Source organism: Ascaphus truei, chromosome 18, assembly GCF_040206685.1.
Source record: "Ascaphus truei isolate aAscTru1 chromosome 18, aAscTru1.hap1, whole genome shotgun sequence".
NCBI lineage: Eukaryota > Metazoa > Chordata > Amphibia > Anura > Ascaphidae > Ascaphus > Ascaphus truei.
Genome location: NC_134500.1, coordinates 3,648,431 through 3,672,741, shown reverse-complemented (window position 1 = coordinate 3,672,741; position 24,311 = coordinate 3,648,431). Strand labels below are relative to the sequence as shown.

Below are 24,311 nucleotides of genomic sequence, written 5' to 3'. Positions count from 1 at the left end.
CGATGACCGCTACCGTACAATACCCTGCGTATAACGATGACCGCTTCCATATAAAACCCTGCGTATAAAGATGATCACTACCGTAGAATATGCAACGTTTGTGCTTTCACACGGATGGGAAATGTAAACGCAAAATACCAACAACACTTTATCCCGGTTTGAACTTGAGACCTCGATGGTTTCTGCCTTTGTTCTTGGGATGATGCCGATTGTCACATCACCCAAAGTCGGGTTATTGTGCCTGGTTCGAAATCGGCTGCCAGCTCCTTGGTGCAGAGCCAGAAACCAAGCTTAAGATGGAATTCTCCTCCTTGCAGGGAGCAGCAACATAATGCATGGTTAGAAGTCTCATGGTAAGGTGCGTCGAGACGTTGCATTTCTGATGCGCCCGGCAGATTTGTGAGCCACTGTGCTGTTAAAGGCCTGAACTGCGTCATTAAAGCAACATGTCCAAACTCCAATATATCTGCAAGTGTAATCATTCAAAGATTTCTCCGCTGGACGTACATTAGCCCTGATGTAAAACAAATGGCTAATATAGCTCTGCAGCCTATAAATATCCACCTAGTCTTGGCCCAACCGCCAACAAGTCAGTTAAGAATGTTATTTGGTGTCAGGCCTGGAGCCTGCAGGTTTTGGGGGGTGTTGTATCCCTGAACTGTAAGTTATACTGTTGGGACACTGACATTTGCAAAGGCCACACACAGGTCTCTTTATTCTAGGACTGAAAGAATGGTGTTGCCGTTTCATACTTCACACTTGGAGTGGCACTCATTGGGTGGAATAACTGGCAATAACCATCTTATACTATATTAGTGAAAGCACTGTATGTTTGCCTGCCTGCCTGCATGCATGCATGCCTGCCTGCTGGATGTCCGGTGTCCCTAGGGGAAATCTCATTGGTCCCTTGGGCCGCCCCCGCACACCTCTCATTGGCCTGAGGCGGAGTGACGGCCCAAAGGACACACAGGGACACACACACACACACACACACACAGGGACACACACACACACACGGACACACGGACACACACACACACACACACACACACACACACACACACACACACACACACACACACACACGGACACACACACACAGTAGGGGGGGTGTGTACATTAGCAGCATGTATAACCCGGGGGGGGGGGGGGCCCTCACATACCCGCCGGAGCCTCCGCCTCTTCCTCCCCGAAATCAGCCTCCTCCTCTCCCCGTGTCTCCCGCGCTTTCAACCCCCCCCCCCGGCGCCGCTACAGTCAGCGGAGGAGCGAGTGCCCGGGACACAGCGGGGGAGCGGCCACAACAAGCTGCCTCCCGCCTCAGTTCCACGTGGGAGCGGCCGGACGGGTGAGGGAGCTGCCGGACGGGTGAGTGAGCGGCTTTCACCCACCCCTCACCCCCCTTCAAATCACCTCCCCTCCACCCCCCCCCCCCCCGGTGCCGCTACAGTCAGCGGAGCGAGCGAGCGCCCGGGACACAGCGGGGGAGCGGCCACAACAAGCTGCCTCCCGCCTCAGACCACGTGGGACCTTCCGGACGGGTGAGTGAGCGGCCTTCACCTCCCCTTCACCCCCCTTCACCTCCCCTCCACCCCCTGGCGCCGCTACAGTCAGCGGGGGAGCGAGCGCCCGGGACACAGCGGGGGAGCGGCCACAACAAGCTGCCTCCCGCCTCAGACCACGTGGGAGCGGCCGGACGGGTGAGGGAGCGGCCGGACGGGTGAGGGAGCTGCCGGACGGGTGAGGGAGCGCCCTTCACCTCCCCTCACCCCCCTTCACCTCCCCTCACCCCCCTTCACCTCACCTCCCCTCACCCACCCCTCACCTCCCCTCACTCCACTTCCCTTCCCTTCCACCTCCCTCCACCCCCCCCTTCACCTCCCCTCCACCCCCCCTTCACCTCCCCTCCACCCCCCTTCACCTCCCCTCCACCCCCTCCCCTCCACCCCCCCCTTCACCTCCCCTCCACCCCCCCCCCCCTTCACCTCCCCTCCACCCCCACCTTCACCTCCCCTCCACCCCCACCTCCCCTCCACCCCCACCTTCACCCCCCCTTCACCTTCCCTTCACTCCCCCCTTACAACCTCCCACCACCTCCTCACCACCTCCACCCCCCTTCCCACCTCCCCCACCCCCCTTCCCAACTCCCCACCACCTCCCCCCGCTTCCCACCACCTCGCCCCCCACCCCCCCCTTCCCACCACCTCCCCCCCACCCCCCCCTTCCCACCACCTCCCCCCCACCCCCCCCTTCCCACCACCTCCCCCCCACCTCCCCTTCCCACCACCTCCCCCCCACCCCCCACCCCCCCTTCCCTGAGGCGGAGTCACGGGCCAAAGGACACACAGGGACACAAACACACACAGGGACACACACACACACACACACGTAGACACACACACACACACACACACACAGACGTAGACACACACACACACACGTATACACACACACACGTAGACACAAACACACACACGTAGACACAAACACACACACGTATACACAAACACACACACGTAGACACACACACACGTAGACACACACGTACACACGTACACACGTAGACACGTACACACACACACACACACACACACATGTACACGTACACACACACACACACACATGTACACGTAGACACGTACACACACACACATGTACACATATACTCACACACATGTACACGTACACACACACATGGAGACATACACACACACACATGGAGACATACACACACACACATGGAGACATACACACACACACACGTAGACACACACGTACACACGTACACACGTAGACACGTACACACACACACACACACATGTACACGTACACACACACATGGAGACATACACACACACACATGGAGACATACACACACACACATGGAGACATACACACACACACACATGTACACATACACACACACGTATACACTCACACACGTATACACACAGGTATACATACACATAATGTATACACACACACACACACACATGTATACACACACATGTATACACACACACACATGTATACACACACACGTGTATACACACACACACGTGTATACACACACACACGTGTATACACACACACACGTGTATACACACACACGTGTATACACACACACATGTGTATACACACACACGTGTATACACACACACACATGTGTATACACACACACATGTGTATACACACACACACATGTGTATATACACACACACATGTGTATACACACACACACATGTGTATACACACACACACATGTGTACACACACACACACACATGTGTACACACACACATGTGTACACACACACATGTGTACACACACACACATGTGTACACACACACACATGTGTATACACACACACATGTATACACACACACACACATGTATACACACATGCACACACATGTGTATACACACACAAACATGTGTACACACACACAAATGTACACACACACACACACACACACTTATACACACACACACACACACATACAATGTATACACACAAACATGTATACACACACACAAACATGTATACACGTGTATACACAAATGTGTATACACACACACGTATGTATACACACACACACATGTGTATACACACACGTGTATACACACACACATGTGTATACACACACGTGTATACACACACACACGTGTACACACACACACACGTGTATACACACACACGTGTATACACACACACGTGTATACACACACACGTGTATACACACACGTGTATACACACACGTGTATACACACATGTGTATACACACACATACGTGTATACACATACACACACACGTGTATACACATACACACACACATGTATACACACACACACATACAATGTATACACACAAACATGTATACACACACACACCCCAGCACCACCACATCAGCACACCGGTATCCCATGCCCCCCCAGCACACTGGCATTCTCGGCTCCCCACCATTCCCAGCCCCCATCAACACCATCAGCACCCACACATCGCCACCTTTGCACCTCCCCCATCGGCACACCCACATCCGCACCCCCACATCAGCACCAAACCCTCCCAAATCAGCACACCAATACAATCACCATCAGTACAGCCACAGCAGAACTACCACCGCACATGGGCCGCGTGGACCACTCCCCACCCAAATGCCACACCCACACCACAAACATCCCGGGCAACGCCGGGGCTCTCAGCTAGTATATAATAAATACATTCATGTTTCTTATGTCCTGTCTTCTGCTTTCAGTCTGGTTTGTAATATTATTAAATAGGTTGGTAGCAAGGAAAAGATCCAGTGTCGCTCGTCATCTTGGAAAGGGGTGTGTGTGTGAGTGTGTGGTGTGTGTGGTGTGCGTGCGTGCGTGCGCGCGGTGTGACGTTTCTTTATACACTGTATGTAAAAGTAGAATCTCCAGAAATGTGAATTTTGTGCATAAAAGCCGTCCTCCGCATTGTATGCATCAGTTCTCCGCGACAGGGCTTTTTAAAAATGTATAAGAAATTCTGTTTTTAGAAAAAACATAACATTTTGTTCAGCATTGTTTTTGCAATGTGTACTTTCTAAACATGGTTTTATTTTAAAAAAATTTAAAGCGTGCAAGAATTAAATATTCCTTTATCTTTTTCTTTTGCACAATACTGATATGTAAAATATTCATTGTGTCATTTGTGATTCTTTTGTGTGTTTTTGTTGTTGTAGATTAACAGAGAGAGCTGCTGCTCCGTAGAGCCTTGTTCACATGCAAACCTACTGGAATCCAAGCCGGAAAATGACTCTACAGGTGAGAGACTTCACTATAGGCTCTTAAACTGAGATTTATAGCCGGCGCGATTGTGTGCGCGCGCGACAAGCACAAATTGCATAATGCCTATGAGGCCGCCCATAGTGTGCGCACGACATGGTGCGACCGTGTTTTGAAAATGTTCTATTTTCAAGCGCGTCCGCGGTACAGCAAGTGAGTGCGAACCAGCGTCGTGACGCGTCCGCCACGCCTCCCCATCGCCTGCACCTCTGTTCACACGTCGCTGGGGCTGCAGGCGTGCGCAGGTCTATGCCGAGCGTTGCGCACGCAGGTAGTATAATCTTAGCCTTAGTCTTTGAAAAGGAGAGGGGTTTTTATCAAGCCACGCGTTGATCCAAAAGACGGACAGATTAATTCAGAAAAATATTACACCATACTCAGAGCCGAGAAATGTTATTTCTTACACTTCTCAGATCTGGATCACGTTGTCTCCTCTCTGAGCTTAGATGAGGATCCAACTCTAGTTTATCCAGCTACAGCTTTGCACTCTTCCGAATATAAATGCGAGGTTCATATCCATGAAATTGCTTTATTTCTCTTTCTCTAATTGAAAACTCATTATGTTTGCATTCCATGTTGCTGCAAAGTTGCCTTTTGAGTGATTCCGTCCTTACTTTGCAATTCGCGTTTACGTAACACAGCGCAGAAAGAAATATGCCCCAATACAAGCCACCAGGAATTGGGGAGACCAGTCTAAACGTTTCACTACTGAAGGTCTTTCTTCTGCGACTCTTCTATTTGTGCCCAGCTTTTCTGGTTAATGGTGTGTTATTCTTCCTGTCCCTCTCCGTGTTTGTTCCCTAAACTGTGTGGATCATTATTGTCATGACGATTGTGGCACTTCCTTGTGAATTTTCCATGGGAGTGTCCGCTAACGGATTCTTTTCAGCCAGTTTTTCTGTCGGTCAGTTGGCCGGCCTTTATTTTGAGTCTGCCCTTCTGTTCCTATGTCTGGCTGTATTATTTGGCTGCTCGTTTTATAGACCCGAAGAAAATATTAAAGTAGTTTTGATATTTGTGTTTTTAAGATGAATTATCCGTTAACGGCTTAATTTACTGAGCGGGCGACAATCTCTCGTTATGCTTTGCATTTGTAAGATCAGAGGCGCGTGGAATTCAATGTAACTAAAGCCTCTGTTTAGCAGTTATTCTCTTCTCGTACAAACAATGGGTGTAATGTAAAGTGTTTGCTATATTTTACCATCATGGCTACAGAACAGGAATAGTGTTTGCACAATTATTACTTTTTACCTTTTTACAGTGGCACATCCATAGAAGGTTCTTTATTGTGCAGGGGCGGCAAACTCCAGTCCTCAAGGGCCACCAGCAGGGCACATTTTAAGGATATCCCTGCTTCAGCACAACAACTGAGCCACCTGAGCTGAAGCAGGGGTATCCTGAATACCTCATCTGCTGGTGGCCCTTGAGGACTGGAGTTGCCCACCCCTGTTATAGAGTGTTGATGTCAATTTGTGGCCAGTTTCAATTCCAAATAACATTATTTCCTTTCTTGCATTGACCTAGAATGCAAGCGATTTTTGGAGGAAGGTCTGGGCACGGAAGCATCTCAGCAACTCCTGGGAGGAGAGTCTGCGGGTGACTCGGACATATTTCACATGTCCCCTGAAGTGATGGACGACATGTTCACCAAGGTAGGTCCTGCTAGCTTCTTCTGAGGACATTGTAGGTGCAATCGTCCCCTCTACATGTTCGGAATTTACTTCATGTTCCCCTTATTTTGGTTGTAAGGCGGTCACTTAGATCTCCGGTGTTATCCTGCTTTTCACAGGCAAGGTATCATTTAAAAGGGAGAATTTTAAAGAGGCAATCCAAGCTGTGGATTTTTTTGTTTTTGATAATTATAATTTTTTAACATAGGATTGTTTGAAATGGGGAGCCCCTGGTTTCCGGAGACACCTCGGTCGGGGGTACACGTAATTACAGCGTTTGAAAGCTCCCGCACCCTGAGGGTCCATAGGAAGCTGTGACATCATCATGTGCGGCTTCCTAATGACCTGCGTGACCAGGACAATAAAACTTGGCCAAGATATTGGCACCCCCTTTGGAGGGTAGTATCTCGGGAAGCAGGGGGTCCCCAGAGCTGAAATTAATGGGGTTCAGCTCCAGAGATCCCATACTGCAAACCTATGTTAAAAAAATATCCCAGTAATAATAAAGGAGCAATTATATATATATTTTTTTTTCTTTTAAATGTACCAATCCACATAGAAATGTAACATTGTCACCTGGTTATGTCGGGTCTACCAAACTGAAATACCGGAAAGTGATAGGGGCAATATGGGAATTGTACATGGATAATTGCATCGTAAAGGGTTAAAGGTGCTTTCACTCTTCTTGCTATTTAAAAAAATTAAAAAAAATAAAAATAAAAAATATATATATATATATACATATACATCTCAACCCTGTTATAGTGAGATCTGCTTATAACGCGATCTAAACGTGGCTCCCGATTTAAAGACCTTTCGCCGCGCGAGGACTTACCTTACCAGTATCTGCATTTCTCTCCTCTGCATTTCTCTCCTCTGCATTTCTCTCCTCTGCATTTCTCACCCCTCTGCATTTCTCACCACGTGGAATTTGGTTTTCGATTAAACATTCAATGCTTCATTGCTCACGGACACACACACACCCCTACACCATGTGAGAGTTGAACATGAATACGTTTTATATAATACACATGCAGGAATCGAACTCGGGACCTTCCATTTGCTAGACCAATTCATTACCTGCTACACCACAGCATTATATAATATGGTATAATTTATACATTATAAAATAAATGAAATAGTAATTCTAACTGGGAACCACAGAGGAGAAACCCGTCAGTTGTGTAGTATTAGATAATACAGCATTTTGTCCACTCTTTATGCCCCTTTTAATGATTTTTCAAGTATTAAGCTTCCTTGGGTTGCTGTAGTAACCATTTCGGAAGCTACACCACCATTCCCTCTTGGGTGCCCTGGGAAGCCGGATCTGCGCTGATCAATCAGCAGCTTAGATAATTGCCGTAAATGTAAGGAACTGCGGCATTTATTTGTTTGTTTTTTTAAAAGAAGCGGGCAAGAGGGCTCGCAGCTTTAAGGGTTATTGAATCTCTCTGAGGAAGCCGGTTCCACCGAGGGGTTAAAAACAATAACTTATCGCCAGGTGGATCTCAGCATTTATTGCATAATTAGGCTTCATCCCCGGTGGCCCCAGCTGCGATGACGTGCACGCCGTACACAAGGTACAGCCCTCTATGGGGCAGGCCCCAGTCAGCGTGGGCGCACACGGCGCGATGCGCGACCGACCACCTTGGCTAAAAGACAAGATTTTCGACGTGGCGGCCGAGCATTGTCCACGTCACGGCGGTTGTTCAGCCAATGAGGGCGAATCAGCCGCATGACGTCATGGCCGCGCCCCGATCTCCTGCTCTTTACCACAGACCACAGGTCGTGGCTCACACTGGTGCACGAGCCGCCAGGCGCTCAGATGCGTGCAGTGCTCGCTGTGATTGTGGCTGTAGCCTTAGGTAAGCGAAAATAAACCGTGCTGAGAAGAGAGCAGGAATATCTGGTCAATGGCGATTATGCATGGAACTGCATTAGTGTCGATCATTATTGCACGGGGGCTCCCGTGGATGTCAGTGGAACACCTGATCAGCACTAGTCATTGTGTCTGCCTGCTGAATCACACCTGATAGGATCTACTGGGAAGCAACAGTTGGTTGTGTGTATTAACCATAACCGTCGCAGCAAAGGATCCTGTATTTAGATAGGAGAGTAGTGTAAGATGCGCTGTGCATGGATGTTGCATAATTACAGGTACTTACGTGTGACTAACCGGGTCTTAACTCCATTGGTGCCAGCGACACGGCAAAGTGGGAAGCAGGAAGACTTGACATTAGCTTTGCAACCCAGGAGTTGTAGCTGTGTGTTCTGGGGAGAACATGTTATTACAGCAAGAGCCCAATATGCAAAAAGTGGCACGCAACGTGTGACCGAAGTCTGAACCTGGAGAAGACACAGAGCTTGTGAGAAATAAATGCAGTGTACAGACTGGAAGAATATGATGCTGTCCCAAAACAATTATTAATAGTTAAGGCAAGCATGATTTTAAAGTATCTAGACCGTGTTTCATCATTTCTAATGGAGAAGTTGAAGAGGTCAGAGACTTTTATCATTTTCATATGTATTTCCAAGTGCCTGTCCGCTTTCCCCCCGCCATAAATAAGAGCGGTTCTTCCAAAGCTTCCAAATTGAATTAAACGTGCACTGCCTAATGTCCCATGCAGACTATGCTTATGATTATGTAAAGTGATACTGTTAAATGTGTACAGAACAAATGTTTCTTCTGTTAAATCATGCTGGATGGCAGCAAACATTTTCCACTGGAAAAGACCGCAGCCTAGACGGAGTGATGTCATCTTCTATAAATGACCGGAAATCCCCCCCACCCCCCTCCCTCCCTCACTAATGAATCAGAGTCCCAGATCTCCCTGGCCCAGTGACCTCACTCCTACCCTCCCAACACTCTTGACATCATGGCAGCCATTTCTCTCGCAACTGAGAGGGCGGTGTAGAGACGGGGCAGTGCGGCTGCCGGATCACCTCAGTGGCTGGCGCAGGGAATCCGATCACTGGTTATTCTATGACGTTCACGCCTGATTTTTAATCGTGGTTTTTGCTGAGCAAAAGCGCTGCATTTGTTTCGTTATTACAGGAAATAAGTTTCCCACAGCCCAAGCAACAAGCTGAGGCTTGGAAAAAATGATTGGGCGGGAGGGGGGAAAAATGTCAGAGGAGCCAGAAAAGGGGCTTATTTTTTATTTGTGCATTGGCGCGGCATTATTCTATCCCCTGTAATACTAGACCAAGTGCTGGTTTAACACGTTGATCAGGAATTCTAAATAAAACAGTTTGCTTTATCGTATCTTCTCCAATGCCAGGTGTGGGGTGTTCTGTTACTGAAGGTATAAGACTGGCCAGAAATCATTTGTAAACGTATGTTTGTGCTGAAATCCCCACCTGTTACTCGGGAATGATTGTGGTCTCCCCCAGTCTAGAGCTTTTTCAGTTACACTGTTCCCCGCCCCCTCAGTTCTGGAAAATGTTGCTATTTTTGGCGAGCTTGGATCCTGGAGTTGTGTGCGTCCTGATTTATTACATGTAGCAGAGTTATAGAGGGAATTGGTTTGCAAGATATAAGGTTACAATGCAGTCCCATTTATTCCTGAGAGCGAGTGCATGTGTTGGATGGGCTCGCGCTAGTTTTGTTATTTTGATGGCTGGAGATGTGACGTCTTATTGGCGGAGATGGTATCAGATATATTTGCAATATATTACATAGCACAGATTCTCTATAATATGCCTAGGGGGTGCTGCATGTGTAATCACTTGGGCATTAAGATCCATCATCTTCATCATCCTGTACATGTGATTTTTTTCTTAATGAGGCTTTGTACAATATATAGTGATGCATAGCATGGCTAATGATGATAATCATTGATTGTACCTGGGGCAGTACTCCGTTTAATATATTGCACGTGTTCTGTGAATGCATATAACATTTGAAAGGCTCGAAGCCAAATAAGCCCTGAATGCAGCTGTGTGCTGCATACTGTGTAATCGGGCTCGTGTGTCTGCGGATTCACAGAAAGCAGATCCTGTAACATTGGCTTCTTGTCCTACTGCTTTTCTTTATATTTGTAGGAACTGCCACCCACATTAGCATTAATACAAGTGTTTATTTGTAAGAAGAGCCAACTGCTGCTACTTTGTAGCTTGTTTCCTCTTCAGAAAATGAGTCTATCAACTGTAGGGAGATATTGCAACAGTGTTTCTCTGAAAGATGAGTATTGGGTGAGGTCACGTCCGTGTCTGTGGGACTTAAAGCTGCAGTTCAGTCTTTTTTATTTTATTTTTATTTATTTTTTTACTTCAATAGTTTCATGTGGGCAATCTCTAATTACCTAAAGAACTGTATAGCTGCCAGTCAGTTCGTTCTCCATGTATTGATAGGCGAAATTTGGTGACATAATTAGATATGGCATATGTTTTTATTTGCTTCTGTCAGTCAGTGGAAGCTCATGAATATTCATGAGCACTCCTGCATTGACATGTGCTAGAGGGAGGGCAGGGCTGACAAAGGGGTGTGCCAGGGCTTGTGACAGGACATGAAGGGGCAGTGCCTTAGCAAATGCTTGTTAAAATAAAATACAAGAAAATTGGTCTTTCAAAGTTGTTTTTTTAAAAACAGGAAATGCTAAAAGTATTTTTTCTTACTACAGAACTGATTTATTAAAAAAAACACACATGCAGGATATTGCCTGAACTGCAGCTTTAATCTTTCTTTTTTAGTACGTGTTCTGTTTCCGTTTCTTTAGGCTCTAGGTGAAGCATTTTGCAGAATGGTCAGATTTAGTCAGGCGCAAAGAAGACAACAGGCAATTCAAGGTGGCCATTTAAAAAATATATTTTATTACTTATTTTTTATATATATATATATATATATATATATATATATATATATATATATATATATATATATATACAGTGAAGTGCAGGATTTTCAGCGCTCGTGCTGCAGTTGTTTTGATAGGATTAATCCCTGTGCTGCACGTGCATGGAGCGTCTCCCCAAGAGCTCCCACTTCAGAGGTGATCCCCCCTCGAAGGGGGGGAGGACACCCTGAGAAACAGAGAAGAAAAAAAATGCACAAAAGCGCACAAGGGAAAGGATTAGTATTAATTTATTAAAACAAACACATAAACAGCTGAGGGGATCCAACCCCTCCTCAGCTCAAAGGAGTAGCTGCCTAGAAATATAAAAACCATATATATGGTCTCTAAACATATACAAATCTAACACAGTAAACCATACACAACATAAGAAAAAACACACAATCAATGTAAAATAAACAAAGAAAGTATTAACAGCTCAAGGAAGTAAGGGTTAAAACCGCCATAGAGAGCTATAATACTGCTGACAGGGGGAAACGAACACTCACACTGAGGCAGAGAAGGGGGACCTCTGATGACCGTATGAATCCGGATCACGGCATCAAGGAAGAATGGAAACAGCCACCTCTGGAGCCTCAGGCAAGCTCCGTTTCAGCCTCTCAGCAAACACGCGCAGAATGACCTGTCGTGACCTCTACGCGTTTCGCACCACGTGCTTCGTCAGGAGGTGACGAAGCACGTGGTGCGAAACGCGTAGAGGTCACGACAGGTCATTCTGCGCGTGTTTGCTGAGAGGCTGAAACGGAGCTTGCCTGAGGCTCCAGAGGTGGCTGTTTCCATTCTTCCTTGATGCCGTGATCCGGATTCATACGGTCATCAGAGGTCCCCCTTCTCTGCCTCAGTGTGAGTGTTCGTTTCCCCCTGTCAGCAGTATTATAGCTCTCTATGGCGGTTTTAACCCTTACTTCCTTGAGCTGTTAATACTTTCTTTGTTTATTTTACATTGATTGTGTGTTTTTTCTTATGTTGTGTATGGTTTACTGTGTTAGATTTGTATATGTTTAGAGACCATATATATGGTTTTTATATTTCTAGGCAGCTACTCCTTTGAGCTGAGGAGGGGTTGGATCCCCTCAGCTGTTTATGTGTTTGTTTTAATAAATTAATACTAATCCTTTCCCTTGTGCGCTTTTGTGCATTTTTTTTCTTCTCTATATATATACAGTGCTTGACAAATCACCCACAAATCTACTCGCCGAACCAAAAAATCTACTCGCCACCTAGTCCCGCCCCCAACCCCGCCTCTAGTCCTGCCCCTAGTCCCGCCCCCAACCCCGCCTCTAATCCCGCCCCCAGCCCCGCATTTAAAAAAAACCATAAATGAAATAAATTGAATAAATTCCTAGTAAGAACATTTGTTTTTGACATAAGTTTATTTATTGTATTACATTATACTACAATTAGTCCTTGGTGTGTGTATGTGTGTGTGTGTGTGTGTGTGTGTGCGTGCGTGCGTGTGTGTGTGTAAAAATGTCGAATCGGTGTGGGGTGACTGGGTGGGGTGATGTGGGGTGACTGGGTGGGGTGATTGGGGGTGTGGGGTGACTGGGTGGGGTGATTGGGGGTGTGGGGTGACTGGGTGGGGTGTTTGGGGGTGTGGGGTGACTGGGTGGGGTGAATGGGGGGGTGGGGTGATGGGGTGTCTGACTGGGTGGGGATTACTGACTATGACTGACTGGATGGGGGGGGGTGACTGGGTGGGGGGGGTACCTCTGGTGTCCTACACATTCTCTCTCTCATACACACACACACACACACACACACACACACTCTCTCATAGCCATACTCTCTCTCTCTCTCTCTCTCTCTCATATACCCCTCTCTCTCTCTCCCATACCCCTCTCTCTCTCCCATACCTCTCTCTCTCTCCCATACACACACACAATGGGACAGAGAAACACCCCGCTACTACCTCCCGCCCTGTGTGGGCAGCAGGAGCACCGGCGGGAGGGGGGAGAGACACCCGAGCCGCGCGGGCAGCGGAGGGAGGGGGGGGGAGGGAGAGACACACGAGCCGCGCAGGCACCGGAGGGAGGGGGGAGAGACACCCGAGCTGCGCGGACAGCGGAGGGAGGGGGGGGGGAGACACACGAGCCGCGCGGGCACCGGAGAGAAGGGGGAGAGACACCCGAGCCGCGCGGGCAGCGGAGGGAGGGGGGAGAGCCGCACAAGCCGCGCTAGCACCGGAGGGAGGGGGGAGTGACCCCCGACCCACGCGGACAGCGGGAGCACCGGAGGGAGGGGGGAGAGACACCCGAGCCGCGCGGGCAGCGGGAGCGCCGGAGGAAGGGGGGAGAAACACCAGTACAGTATATATAAATATTTATTACAGTGCATTAAATTCCCCCCCACCTCAAGCATCTGTCCACATCCTCTCCATGACCGGATCAATGCAGGTCTTGTAAGCAGGAGGTGACACAATTATACAGGAGGATATATAGGAGGAGGAGCAGCAGACGCACGCGCGCGCACCCCCAACCCCCCCCCCCCCCATTACTTACCCATGCAGAGAAGGAAGGGAGGTTTGAAGTCCTGGCAACTCCAAGCCGCGTCACAGCCAGAGGGATTTTTTTTTTTTTTCGAGCAGGGGATTTTGTTTTTGCAGAGCAGGGGAAAAGCTACTGGCCACGAGCCAATATCCGATCGCAGCTGGCGAGTTGGCGACCGGGTTTGTCGAGCACTGTATATATATATATATATATATATATATATATATATATATATATCTTCTTTGCATACCCAGTTAATCAACCCCACACTGATGAGACCCATTAAGGTCGAAACAGCTGTCTGTGGGTGGTTTTCTGGGTATGCACCTTAACCCTGGCTGTGCTCAAAGCAAAGCTGTGACCATGCAGCAAGCTTAAGCCTATAGGGAACCATGTTAAAAATGGTTTTTGAAGCAAAAAGTGGCACTGTGTGCTCATTTGCATGTCATTTCCCAGAATCCCTTGCTGCAGTGGAAGTGCTGGGTGATAATGAGGAAAGGTGGGGTTGCAGACCTGCCTAAGACATGCAGATGAGCATACAGTTGTATTTACATTTATATATATATATGTATTTATATTTTATACGCAGGGGTCTTCGAGCTGAACCCTGTTAATTTCAGCTCCCGGGACCCCCTGCTTCCGGAGATACTTATATGCAAATTAGATGCCGGTAGCTGCTCTCCTCGGCTACCAGGGTTCACAATATGTCCTCTGAGACATTTCACGTCCTGAGGGTCAGTAGGAAGCCGTGACATCACCGGCGCGGCTTTCTTATCGGCCCGTGTGACGCGGGAGCTTCAAACCTGAAATCCCTGCTTGCTGAACCGGAGCAGCTACCGGCACCTACTTGGGAGGTAAATATCTCCGAACGTAGGGGGTCTTCAGAGCTGAAATTAATGGGGTTCAGCTCCAGAGGCCAACTGCTTCGATTCTATATTAAAAAATAAATAAAAAACCAATGCAAGCCATATCCTACTTGTGTTTTTTTTATTAAATCCATTCTACAGTATTAGATAACTTACTGCATATTTTTTATTCAACTCTTAATGCCATTTTTCTATGAGTTAATATACTGAGCACCCTTTGATTTCTATAGAAGGTTTTAGCCCACCTCCCTAGCAGTGCAAGACCTTTGTAACAATTTCTAGTTTGTGATAAGTTGTTGCCAACGTGTCCAGCAGTTTGAGCTGTAAACTGTAACAATAATCAATGTTACCTTAGTGATATCAGGATACATTGTAGCTGCTGAGTTGGCTGAAGGATTGATTTAAACTGAAAGGCAACCTTTTAGTGAATCCTGGTAAGCAGGATCTTTGCCGGGAGAACGAGTCAGTTGGCAGCTTAGGTAATTCGTTTTCAATAAAGATAATCAAAAGCTGCGTATCAACACAAAAAAAAGTACATGTGGATTGTCTCTTTAAAGGGAACAAATGTGTAACCATGACCACATAGCATACAATGTGTCGTCCCTGCTCTCCTGACATGAATTTGCAACAAGAATGCACCTTTAAAACATTTGGTTGGATATCCTTTTCTTGCTTTAAGTAATACACTCTTGGTAAAGATGAACAAGCCAAATAGCTGGTGCTTTGCATTAACCCTTTCAGTGTGGAAAGGAACCTTTCTGTGCCTGGGTGCAGACATTTAGACGCGAGTGCGCGTCTCGCCAGTGAATTTGTACAGAGCTGCAAGGGCGTGCTTCACCATTACCGCTGCTCTTTGTTTTTTATTTGGAGGTGCGCTGATTCCCCTGAACAAATCTTCAATGTTATGTAGGGCTGAGGTCATTTTATGGGTTTATGGGCTACAGTTAACATTTTGGGGAATTGTTGTGCTAGTGTTCTGGATTATGGTTGGGGGTAATGTTTTGGGAAAGGGATAGGTTAATGGTTTAGTGGAGGGTTTGGATGGTGATGGGTGTTGGAGTTCTGTTTGTGTGACGTTGAGGTTTAATTTGGCTTAAAGTTGCAAACAGGTTAAGGACAATGGTTTGTGTCTTAGAGAGGACTTTGATTCTCTGTTGCATTTAAGTTTTTGGATAAGGATCAGATGGTAACCTACGTTTGTCCCAAAAAAATGTAGTGATCAAATGTTAATTTTAATCTAAAATAGCCCCGTTTTTAGAAGTGTATAGTTTACCTAGGATATCATCTTAATTACTCAAACTTCTTGGATTAATGTATCATGGCCCAGGGAAATTTACCTTTTGGGCGTGCCAAACTTCCACCATCAGCTAGGCCCCCCAGAGCCGCCGGTACAGGCTCTCTCCCACCAGTCGACAGCCATGTGACACACACACACACACACACACACACACACACACACACACACACACACACACACACACACACACACACACACTATAGTCAAGCAAGATGATCAATTCTGTTATTAAATGTCATTTGTTAATTTCATAATAAAAGCATGTGAGAAAGTGAGTAAGATTTCCATTCCCACACTTACATCTCCTTTGTTCTTTAATAAGATCAGTAGTTAAGGGTCATGCTTCTGTTAGAAGATTATTTCAGCGTTGATGCTTGAGTGCCTCCATTGGGGTTTAAGACCATTTTTCATGCTGTATTATTCTTGAAGATATCCGAACACATCAAACCATTTGCCAGCAGCCTGTAGTATGTGGCATTTAGCTAGTAAAGGAGGGTGTTCAATTCATTTTGTTCATGTTTAGGTTCTTTTGAAAGACTACAAATCCTTGCAGTATCATGTATGTTTGTTTTCTATGGCACAAAAAAACCCCTTTTCTTGTACGTGGAGATATCTTGTGTACATCTGGGGTCTCCAGAGTTGAACTGCGTTCATTTCAGTTCCGGGGTCCCCTTGCTTCCAGAGATACTTATTGTGGGGGCTGCCGGTATCTCTGTGGTGTTTAAAGGTTTTGGTTACATGGACCAATAAATAGCTTTAGGGCAAGTCAAACACGGCGGTTGTCTTGGGCACAGCGCCTTCAGGTTCCCCACGCTCCCTCCTCTCCCTCTTTTCTCTCCTCCTTTCGGCGCCGGGATCCAACTTCTGCCCGATTGGAGGAGAAAGCTGGGGTGTTCCTGAACCGGCGCAGGTCCACTCCTCACCCCAAGGGGTGTGTGAGGGGTCTTCTCCGGAGCAGCCCTCCTCCTGCAGCGTCGCATTGTCATGGCGACCCATTAAATGACGCAGTGATGTCACATGGATTAGCGTTGCCATGACAACGTGATGCAGTGGGTGGGCTGCTCTTCAAGGTGCGTGCCCACACTACTTTTACCGGAGGGGCCCCACTGCCAGCGTGCCGCCTTGGGCCCCGCAAATGCTGAGGCCGGCCCTGGCTGCATAGATATCAGCACCCCTGCGGAGGTAAATATCTCTGGAAGCAGTGTTTCCCGGAGCGGAAATTAACAGTTTAGCTCCAGAGACCCACTGCTACAATCCTGTAATAATACAAATACAAATAATAACCTGTATTGCTGCTTTAAGTCTGTCTGGTGATGAGTTTGTTGAAAACACACATATTTAAATGTGTAGGGTTATGGTTTAGGAATGGTTCCATTGTTAAAGTAAATGTTGCAGGTCTCAAGTTATCCATATTATTCAGAAGACTTAGGGCCTTATTCTAGATTTGTCCAAAGTCAGATTTCAGCTACAAAAAATAAATTTAAAAAAAAAACACCATTGAAGGCAAAAGTTTTTCCGCCTGAGAACATCACGATGGACCCCTTCGTACATATAGAATTACCCTTCAAGATGTTACAAAGAACATTTTGACTTCTTAACAGGCCTGACTGCACTCATTTTAAAGTGAGATTGTAATGAGTTTGTCTGAGGTACGAGTACATTGAAGTTGGAATAGAAACTACTAGGGGAGTTGCAATTAGTCTTTAGTCTGTTTCACGAACCACTTCAATAGAGGGAGAACATTGTGTAGCAATTTATATACCCAAAAACATTAATATTTTATACCTTGCTTTTCTAGCTTGAAGAGCGACAGTCCCTTTGTGATGCTACAAGCTCCAGCTCATCAACAGATGATACTGCATCTCTGGAAAGGACCTCTTCCCACGGGAGTGACACTTCCCTTCCCCAAGTCCTGAGCATGAAAAGGAACAAGGACCGACACAGCTTGGACAGCAGCTGCAGTAGCACTGTGACGGCATCCGTGGAGGAAAGGGATAGTGAGCACACCGGGGTATCGGAGATGGAAGGAGAGGAGATGGACCGCATCACTGAGGAACCTACACACCTGTCCCGCTCCAAGAGCTCCATGCGCTCACTTTCTCCATTCAGGCGGCACAGCTGGGGACCTGGAAAAAATCACAGCAATGACCCGGAGATCAACCGCAGGAGGTGAGCGTAACATTGCAGAACCGTTTGCGCCTCTAACACCGAGCTACTAAAGGTTTGTGATGGCTGATTCAGTGGTTTCAAAGGAATGGAAATCTTGATGCAACACCTAATTCCTTATGATTTTATTTCAAATGCTAGAAATGAGCACTACTAACTTTTAACTAGCGCGTTTTATGAGCGGTGACCATTTCCATACTGCCAGGTTCAGTGTAAAAATTTACCATCTGGTTTTAGCGGCTGCTTGTAAAGTTTGGGCTCGTGCAGTGGAAACCATGTTCATGCCATTAAATCTACAACCCCCCAGTACGTACCCGTGCCAAGAGAAAAACCCAAGTGTAAGAATTATGGGATGAGAAGGTGAAAAGCTGGGTTTGCCTTTGCGGTTGGGTCTGCTTTGTGAGTATAGGTTTCCAATTAGAAAACACTTTTAATAACGTGAAATGAAATTGGCCCTGTACTGACGGCGATTTGTGAAGAATTGGCTGCCAACCAAAAACAGATTTGGTAAAACAAGAAACCAAGAGTGCGGTGTTTGTGTGGTAAGGAGTGTTTGTTATTCAGTGCGGGCCATAGAGAAACTTACAGGAACAATGATCCAATACCTTGAAAAATAACACACAAAGCACGTTATGGGGGTTAATAATAATAATTTTATTTCATGTAGCGCTTTTCTCCCAATGGGACGCAACGCACTTCACAATAACAGTACAGTGCGCAGTATACAGCACATACAATTTGTTACTACGCAGTCCCTGCCCTGTGTAGCTTACCATCTATGTTTTTGGTGCCTGAGGCACAGGGAGATAAAGTAACTTGCCCAAGGTCACAAGGTCACCGGGTTCCCCTGACTCAAACAGTTTACAGTCTGTGCATTTACTCGCTGAGCTGCTCCTTCTCCCATTATTAAGCCCAAATGAGGGTGCTGCTCAACACTTGGAGAATTAAATGACTAACAAACTAGGACAGACAATAAAGAACTCGCAGCCTCCATCAAAACAAAATAATATTCTGTTCATAGTTTACAAATAGTTACGTTTTATTGTATTTATAATTGAAACCAATACAGTCACTTCTACCATAAAAGATTAGCAAAATAATTTTTACTTTTGGTATTGTTTTTAAATGTATTAATGGATGTAATACAAAATTAATATCTTTTTGATCTATGGACTACATGTTTCTTTTTTTCACATGAGGACACACACACCCTACATTCGTTAGTACCTCAATCACTGTTAGATAATATAGGTTGCCTGATGTGCTAGCTGATCGAAAAGCTGGATCTCATTAAAAGACCAAAACATTAAATATATGGAGAGATCTCATCAACGTATAAATATCCCCTGAAATAATCTATATTTTGTTCTGTGCCAGCGAGTGCTATGTTATTGTAGTGTTTTGTGTAATACCGAGCATCCTCCCTGAAACGGTTACAGATTTTACATCCAGCTGTATTTATTTGTAAGCCAAGTTCTTTATTATAATGACTAGTGGCATAAATAGAGACTAATACCGTGTTCGCCCATAGAGTACACAAAAAAAGGCTTTTGTATTAAAAAAAAAAAAAAATAAGCTCTTAAGGTAGAAATTATACTTTTTTTAATGGCTCACAGATGTGTAATAAGAGTGTACGCTTACAGGTACGCTTACAGGTACACACGGTAACTTACATAGTTACAACTTACCTAAGGAAGGGACGTGGCTGGTCCTGAGAGCTTGCACTCAGTTTAGACATCAGTTAGCCATTAAAGGTATCACTTCACACACTTTTTTTTTTTTTTTTTTAATTATTATTATTACAAAAGGTTATTTTTACTGTTTATTATAATGGAGGATTTTAGGCACAAGTTACAGGGAATGCTCCGTAAAAAGATAAGTCGGGTCTGAGTAGTGAATACACACAAGCGCAGTGAGTTTGTGATGCTAATGAATTCCATGCACACAGCAGTTATGTCCAATACAAAACAGATGGGACCAAATGACTTCTGCATCAGTTCGTTTAAACCGTTTTCACTAATGAGTAATTGTTTTGTAAAATTGTGTTCCACAAGAGAGAAAAATAAATAAATCCCGTTTGCAAGCATGAACGTTTATTGGATGGAACTTTTCCATTGTTCTGTGTTTGACCTTGAGACAATGTTAAAGTTGTGAAGATCTGGCTTTTTCGGATACCTTTTATTCTCTTCCGCTTTAACCATTTCCTGTCCATATGCATCATGCTCTACCTGTTCACATTGTTTCATGCGTTATTTTCTGCCAGTCGCTGATCACTATTCATGATTCATTTTCAGTTCAATGCGAGTTCTGGGGGATGCACAGAAGCCTCCAGTTCATAGACGAAGGTATCCAAATAACATACCATCTTTATTCTATTTCCACAACTACTAACATTTCCAACTTCACACTTCAAAAGAAGATACACCACAGAAAAGGCATATATGGGAAGTGGATTATTGCCGGAATCAGTCCCACATGAGATAATAGGATAGAAAAGGAGTGATTACCACCTATTCAAGTCCTCTCCTTCTGTGTTGTAGTTTATGGAGAATACCAGGAAACTAGAAAACTGCCCGGCATACCTACAGTAGCTGGGGAAACTGGCAATAATTATATAATTATAATATTATAATAATTATACAACAAACTGGGACGAGATATAAAAACCCAAGAAGATTATTCCTGATTAGTGTGATAGTCTCGCCCAACAAAATAGTATTTTTACTTCATTTTTTTTCATGCAATAGGTTATTCTTGCTGGATATTTACAATTACCTGTGGAATAGAAATGAAGAAAGAAGGGCCGGGGAAGTTTAGTGTTTCGTGTCTTTAGTCGAGTTATTGGGGCTATTATTTTTAATGATTATTTTTAGTGAGTATAACGATGCCCGTTCTATACGGACAAACAATGTTACCAATAATTTATCAGCCTCCTATTACTTCCTGTACTTGCGAGGTTGTGTGTGGATCACAATACTTTCTCGAAGTCTCACGCCTGGATTGGGTCTTTGGGAGGCGCTGCAGGTTTATACGTTAAAGTAAATCGTTGTTAGGTTCTAGTAGTTCACGTTATTTTTTCCATCCAGTATCCGTAGCCATGGGGGGCTCAGAAGCGGCTGTTATTGGCTGCAAAACTCAGACGGCAATGTTTTGCGAAACAGCTGCTTTGGGGTATACAGTATAAAATGACCGCCTTAAGTATCGAGGTTAAAATAACAAATGAGTAGATTCATATGTAACACGCCACCATCAATCTTTAACCCCTTCCTCTACATCATCATATAATCCTTCAACATCTTACATTTTCCTCTCTTTGTGTTGCTGTTCTCAGTATGAGCTGGTGTCCTTGTGATGTACAATACATTCCTATGGGTGGTGACTTAATTTATAGAAGGTATAGTATTAAGTGTTGCTAGAAAGGAAAATTGCATCCGAAATGCTTGCAGTTGCTTTTTCTTGTGCTCCTACGGCCCAAGGCTATGCTGCTTTGCAAATGTGTCAGTCTGTTCCAAGCATGGAAAAAAGCTACAAATGCATTCGTACCTTCATCTTTAAATAATAAAAGCGAGAAAGCATCAGGAAACAGGGAACGAAGACCATAACATTTTGGACCAACCTATTTTCAATGAAGTGTTTAAGTTTTAATTTCTTGACGGATGCAATATATTTGTATGTCTATTTACAGATACAAATGTACTATCACAGGAAATAAATAAGAGTTTACTCCCCCAAATATTATTTGCTAATTTGACGGCATTTCAGTGAGCTTTACAAGATTTGAGCTGTGTAGGAAAGGAGAAGCTAGCATAGAAACAGAGAGAGTCCTTTAATTCACCCGCTTGGTGTAATTGTGAGCTAACAAGGAAACATTGTGTGCTCGCGGGTTCTTAGCTGTTACTTTATTTGGTGCCCTTCTGCTTCTTCTGATGCACGATCTTTGCTATTAGTTTGCTGGCGCTAGGCTAAGCTAATATGCAACCGGAGCTTACTAAATATGGCCTTAAATGAGGAATTAGTTGGAAGTTGGACGGAGACTGGGATATTCCCAAACCTTTAAGTGTCTCTGGTCTTTTACCCATGTTCATGGCCAGCGGGACCCCTGGTTCTAGTTTAATGTAATATTCTTCTAAGACACAAAACAGATTTGTGATCAATGTCTAACACACGTGGCTTTTGCTTAACTTGCAGAAGTGGCAAATGTAACAGCGATTTGCTATTTGGATAAACAGCCATGTTTGCTTTATAACCAATGTGTTCTAATTCCTTTGCATGCTCCTTATTTAGTTACAGCTTAGAAGGCCTCGCAGGCGATGCTGACGATAAGAGAAAGGCACCTACTACTCTTCAAGCATCTTCCACTCGTTCCAACAAGCTGGTCGGAAGTTCACCTGATGGAGAGGACCGTGGCTCTTTGGTGTCTCTTACAGAAGAAGAACAGGAGTCTGATCAGAGAGAAATCAGACCGTTTCAACATCAGGTAAATCCATGCGTATATACACAGGTTTACATGACTATATGCTTTTTACACATGTAGTTCTTTCTTTCCCATTTAGCCAATAACACCAGATAGATCTTCCCCAAACTTTTATAGAGATCCCAATATATTTACTTATTTGCGTTCACAATTTTCTTCCGAAGAATGTGTATCCATATTATATCTTAAATAGAGGCAGACATTGAATGAACGTTCGAGGGAGAATATTTCTTATAAACAAGAAAAGAAAAAAATATGTTTTTATCTTTATTCTTAATACAACCTTGTAAAAAGATGAAGTTATTGTGCCAAGGATCATGACTGTGTGCCTATTATATCACATATGTGTGCCTCCAGTGCCGATAACTGTAGAAAGGTTGGATGGCTTCACCTGGCTCTCATAACCTATTGTTCTTTTCTCAATAGGCTTCTTCAGAAAGATCTCACCTGCGTGGGTTCACCTATCCCAGGTCCGCTGTTACTTCTCATTTGACAAAATCTATGTCACTAGTCACAATCAGCCAGCCGGGAATGGAGAGTGAGTAATGGGAACCTGCTTCATATGTGTTGTATTGTGTTTTTGTCTGAATATAAAAATGTACTCCGGGTATTCAATGGTGGCACTTGGTTGCAAACACATTTTTAGAGGGCTGCATTAATATGAGATACAGAGAGAGAGAGATACAGAGAGAAGTAGAGTTATACAGAGGGGGGGAAGGGGGGAGAGATTGCTTTAGGGAATTGATTGTAATTGTCAAGCCCTTTCATATATAGCATTTGGTTGCTTGGGTTTGGGATTGCTCCATTAAGAGGCAATTAGAAGTAGTCAGTCCTGTAAGACAGACAGGGGTGCTCCAGTCCAGTCCTCAAGCCCCCCTTCCCCCCCACCAAACAGGTCAGGTTTCTGGATATCCCAGCTTCAGCACAGGTGGCTCAATCAGAGGCTCACTTGAAGACCTGGAACTTGACCTTGAGGACTGGAGTTGAGCAGCCCTGCCCAAAGATAAAACAAGAGGATACTTACAGTCCAAACATGTCACATGACGCACACTGCCCCTGCGCAAATGATAAAACAGATGGTTTCCAATCAAGAGTCTGCACCAGAGATGGGCGAAAATAATTTCCGCGGATCGGCTGGTTAATTTGGTCTGTGGAGTTCCACCGATCCGTTCCAAAAAGGCCAATCCGAAAAAGGATTCCCCCCATGACTGACAATACACATGGCGGATTAATAATCTGCGGTTGGATTGTTAAAAATTTGCACTACGATTAAAATGGAAGGGGGGGGGGGGGGGGAGATTTGGTATTCCATGGATTTGGATTTGGACTAGTTCGCCCCGCTCTAGTCTGCAGCACTCCTTTGCCTTTTCAGGGTGTGTCCCTTCCTGTCTGTTTTGCTTGCTTGTTCTGACAATGCATGCTCTAACATCTGCTGTTAACCCACTTCTCAGCTCAGAGACGAACACAGCCAAAGAGGCGAATTTCCTTCTCCTTCAGCATCTCTCCGCTTGTTCCTAAGTCTAAGCATGTCTTTTCTCTTGTCTCTTCGTCCAGTGATGAGGAGTCCGATATTAAGTAAATGCTACCCGTCCCGCATCCCTGTCTTTCGCAGCAGCAACTACTGTTAAATGTATCGTCCTTTGGCGTACGCTTGTGCTTAGCTTCGTCAGCTTGCTGCATGGGT

General features: G+C 45.2%; 1 protein-coding gene across 11 annotated transcripts in view; it reads left to right on the top strand.

Annotated features, from left to right (window-relative positions):
* The window catches only part of AKAP13 (A-kinase anchoring protein 13), a 174,846-nt gene that overhangs the window by 102,179 nt on the left and 48,356 nt on the right, over positions 1–24,311 (top strand). For 7 of the 11 annotated variants that reach the window (XM_075575230.1, XM_075575233.1, XM_075575227.1 and 4 more), the window contains 8 exons: positions 4,710–4,791; positions 6,337–6,464; positions 17,786–18,156; positions 20,448–20,498; positions 21,485–21,547; positions 22,438–22,630; positions 23,054–23,165; positions 24,079–24,198. In XM_075575230.1, coding sequence (XP_075431345.1) covers positions 4,710–4,791; positions 6,337–6,464; positions 17,786–18,156; positions 20,448–20,498; positions 21,485–21,547; positions 22,438–22,630; positions 23,054–23,165; positions 24,079–24,198 — 1,120 coding nt within the window. The remainder of the gene's footprint in view (positions 1–4,709; positions 4,792–6,336; positions 6,465–17,785; positions 18,157–20,447; positions 20,499–21,484; positions 21,548–22,437; positions 22,631–23,053; positions 23,166–24,078; positions 24,199–24,311) is intronic. The other 4 variants (XM_075575229.1, XM_075575232.1, XM_075575231.1 and 1 more) reach the window with 4 other exon arrangements.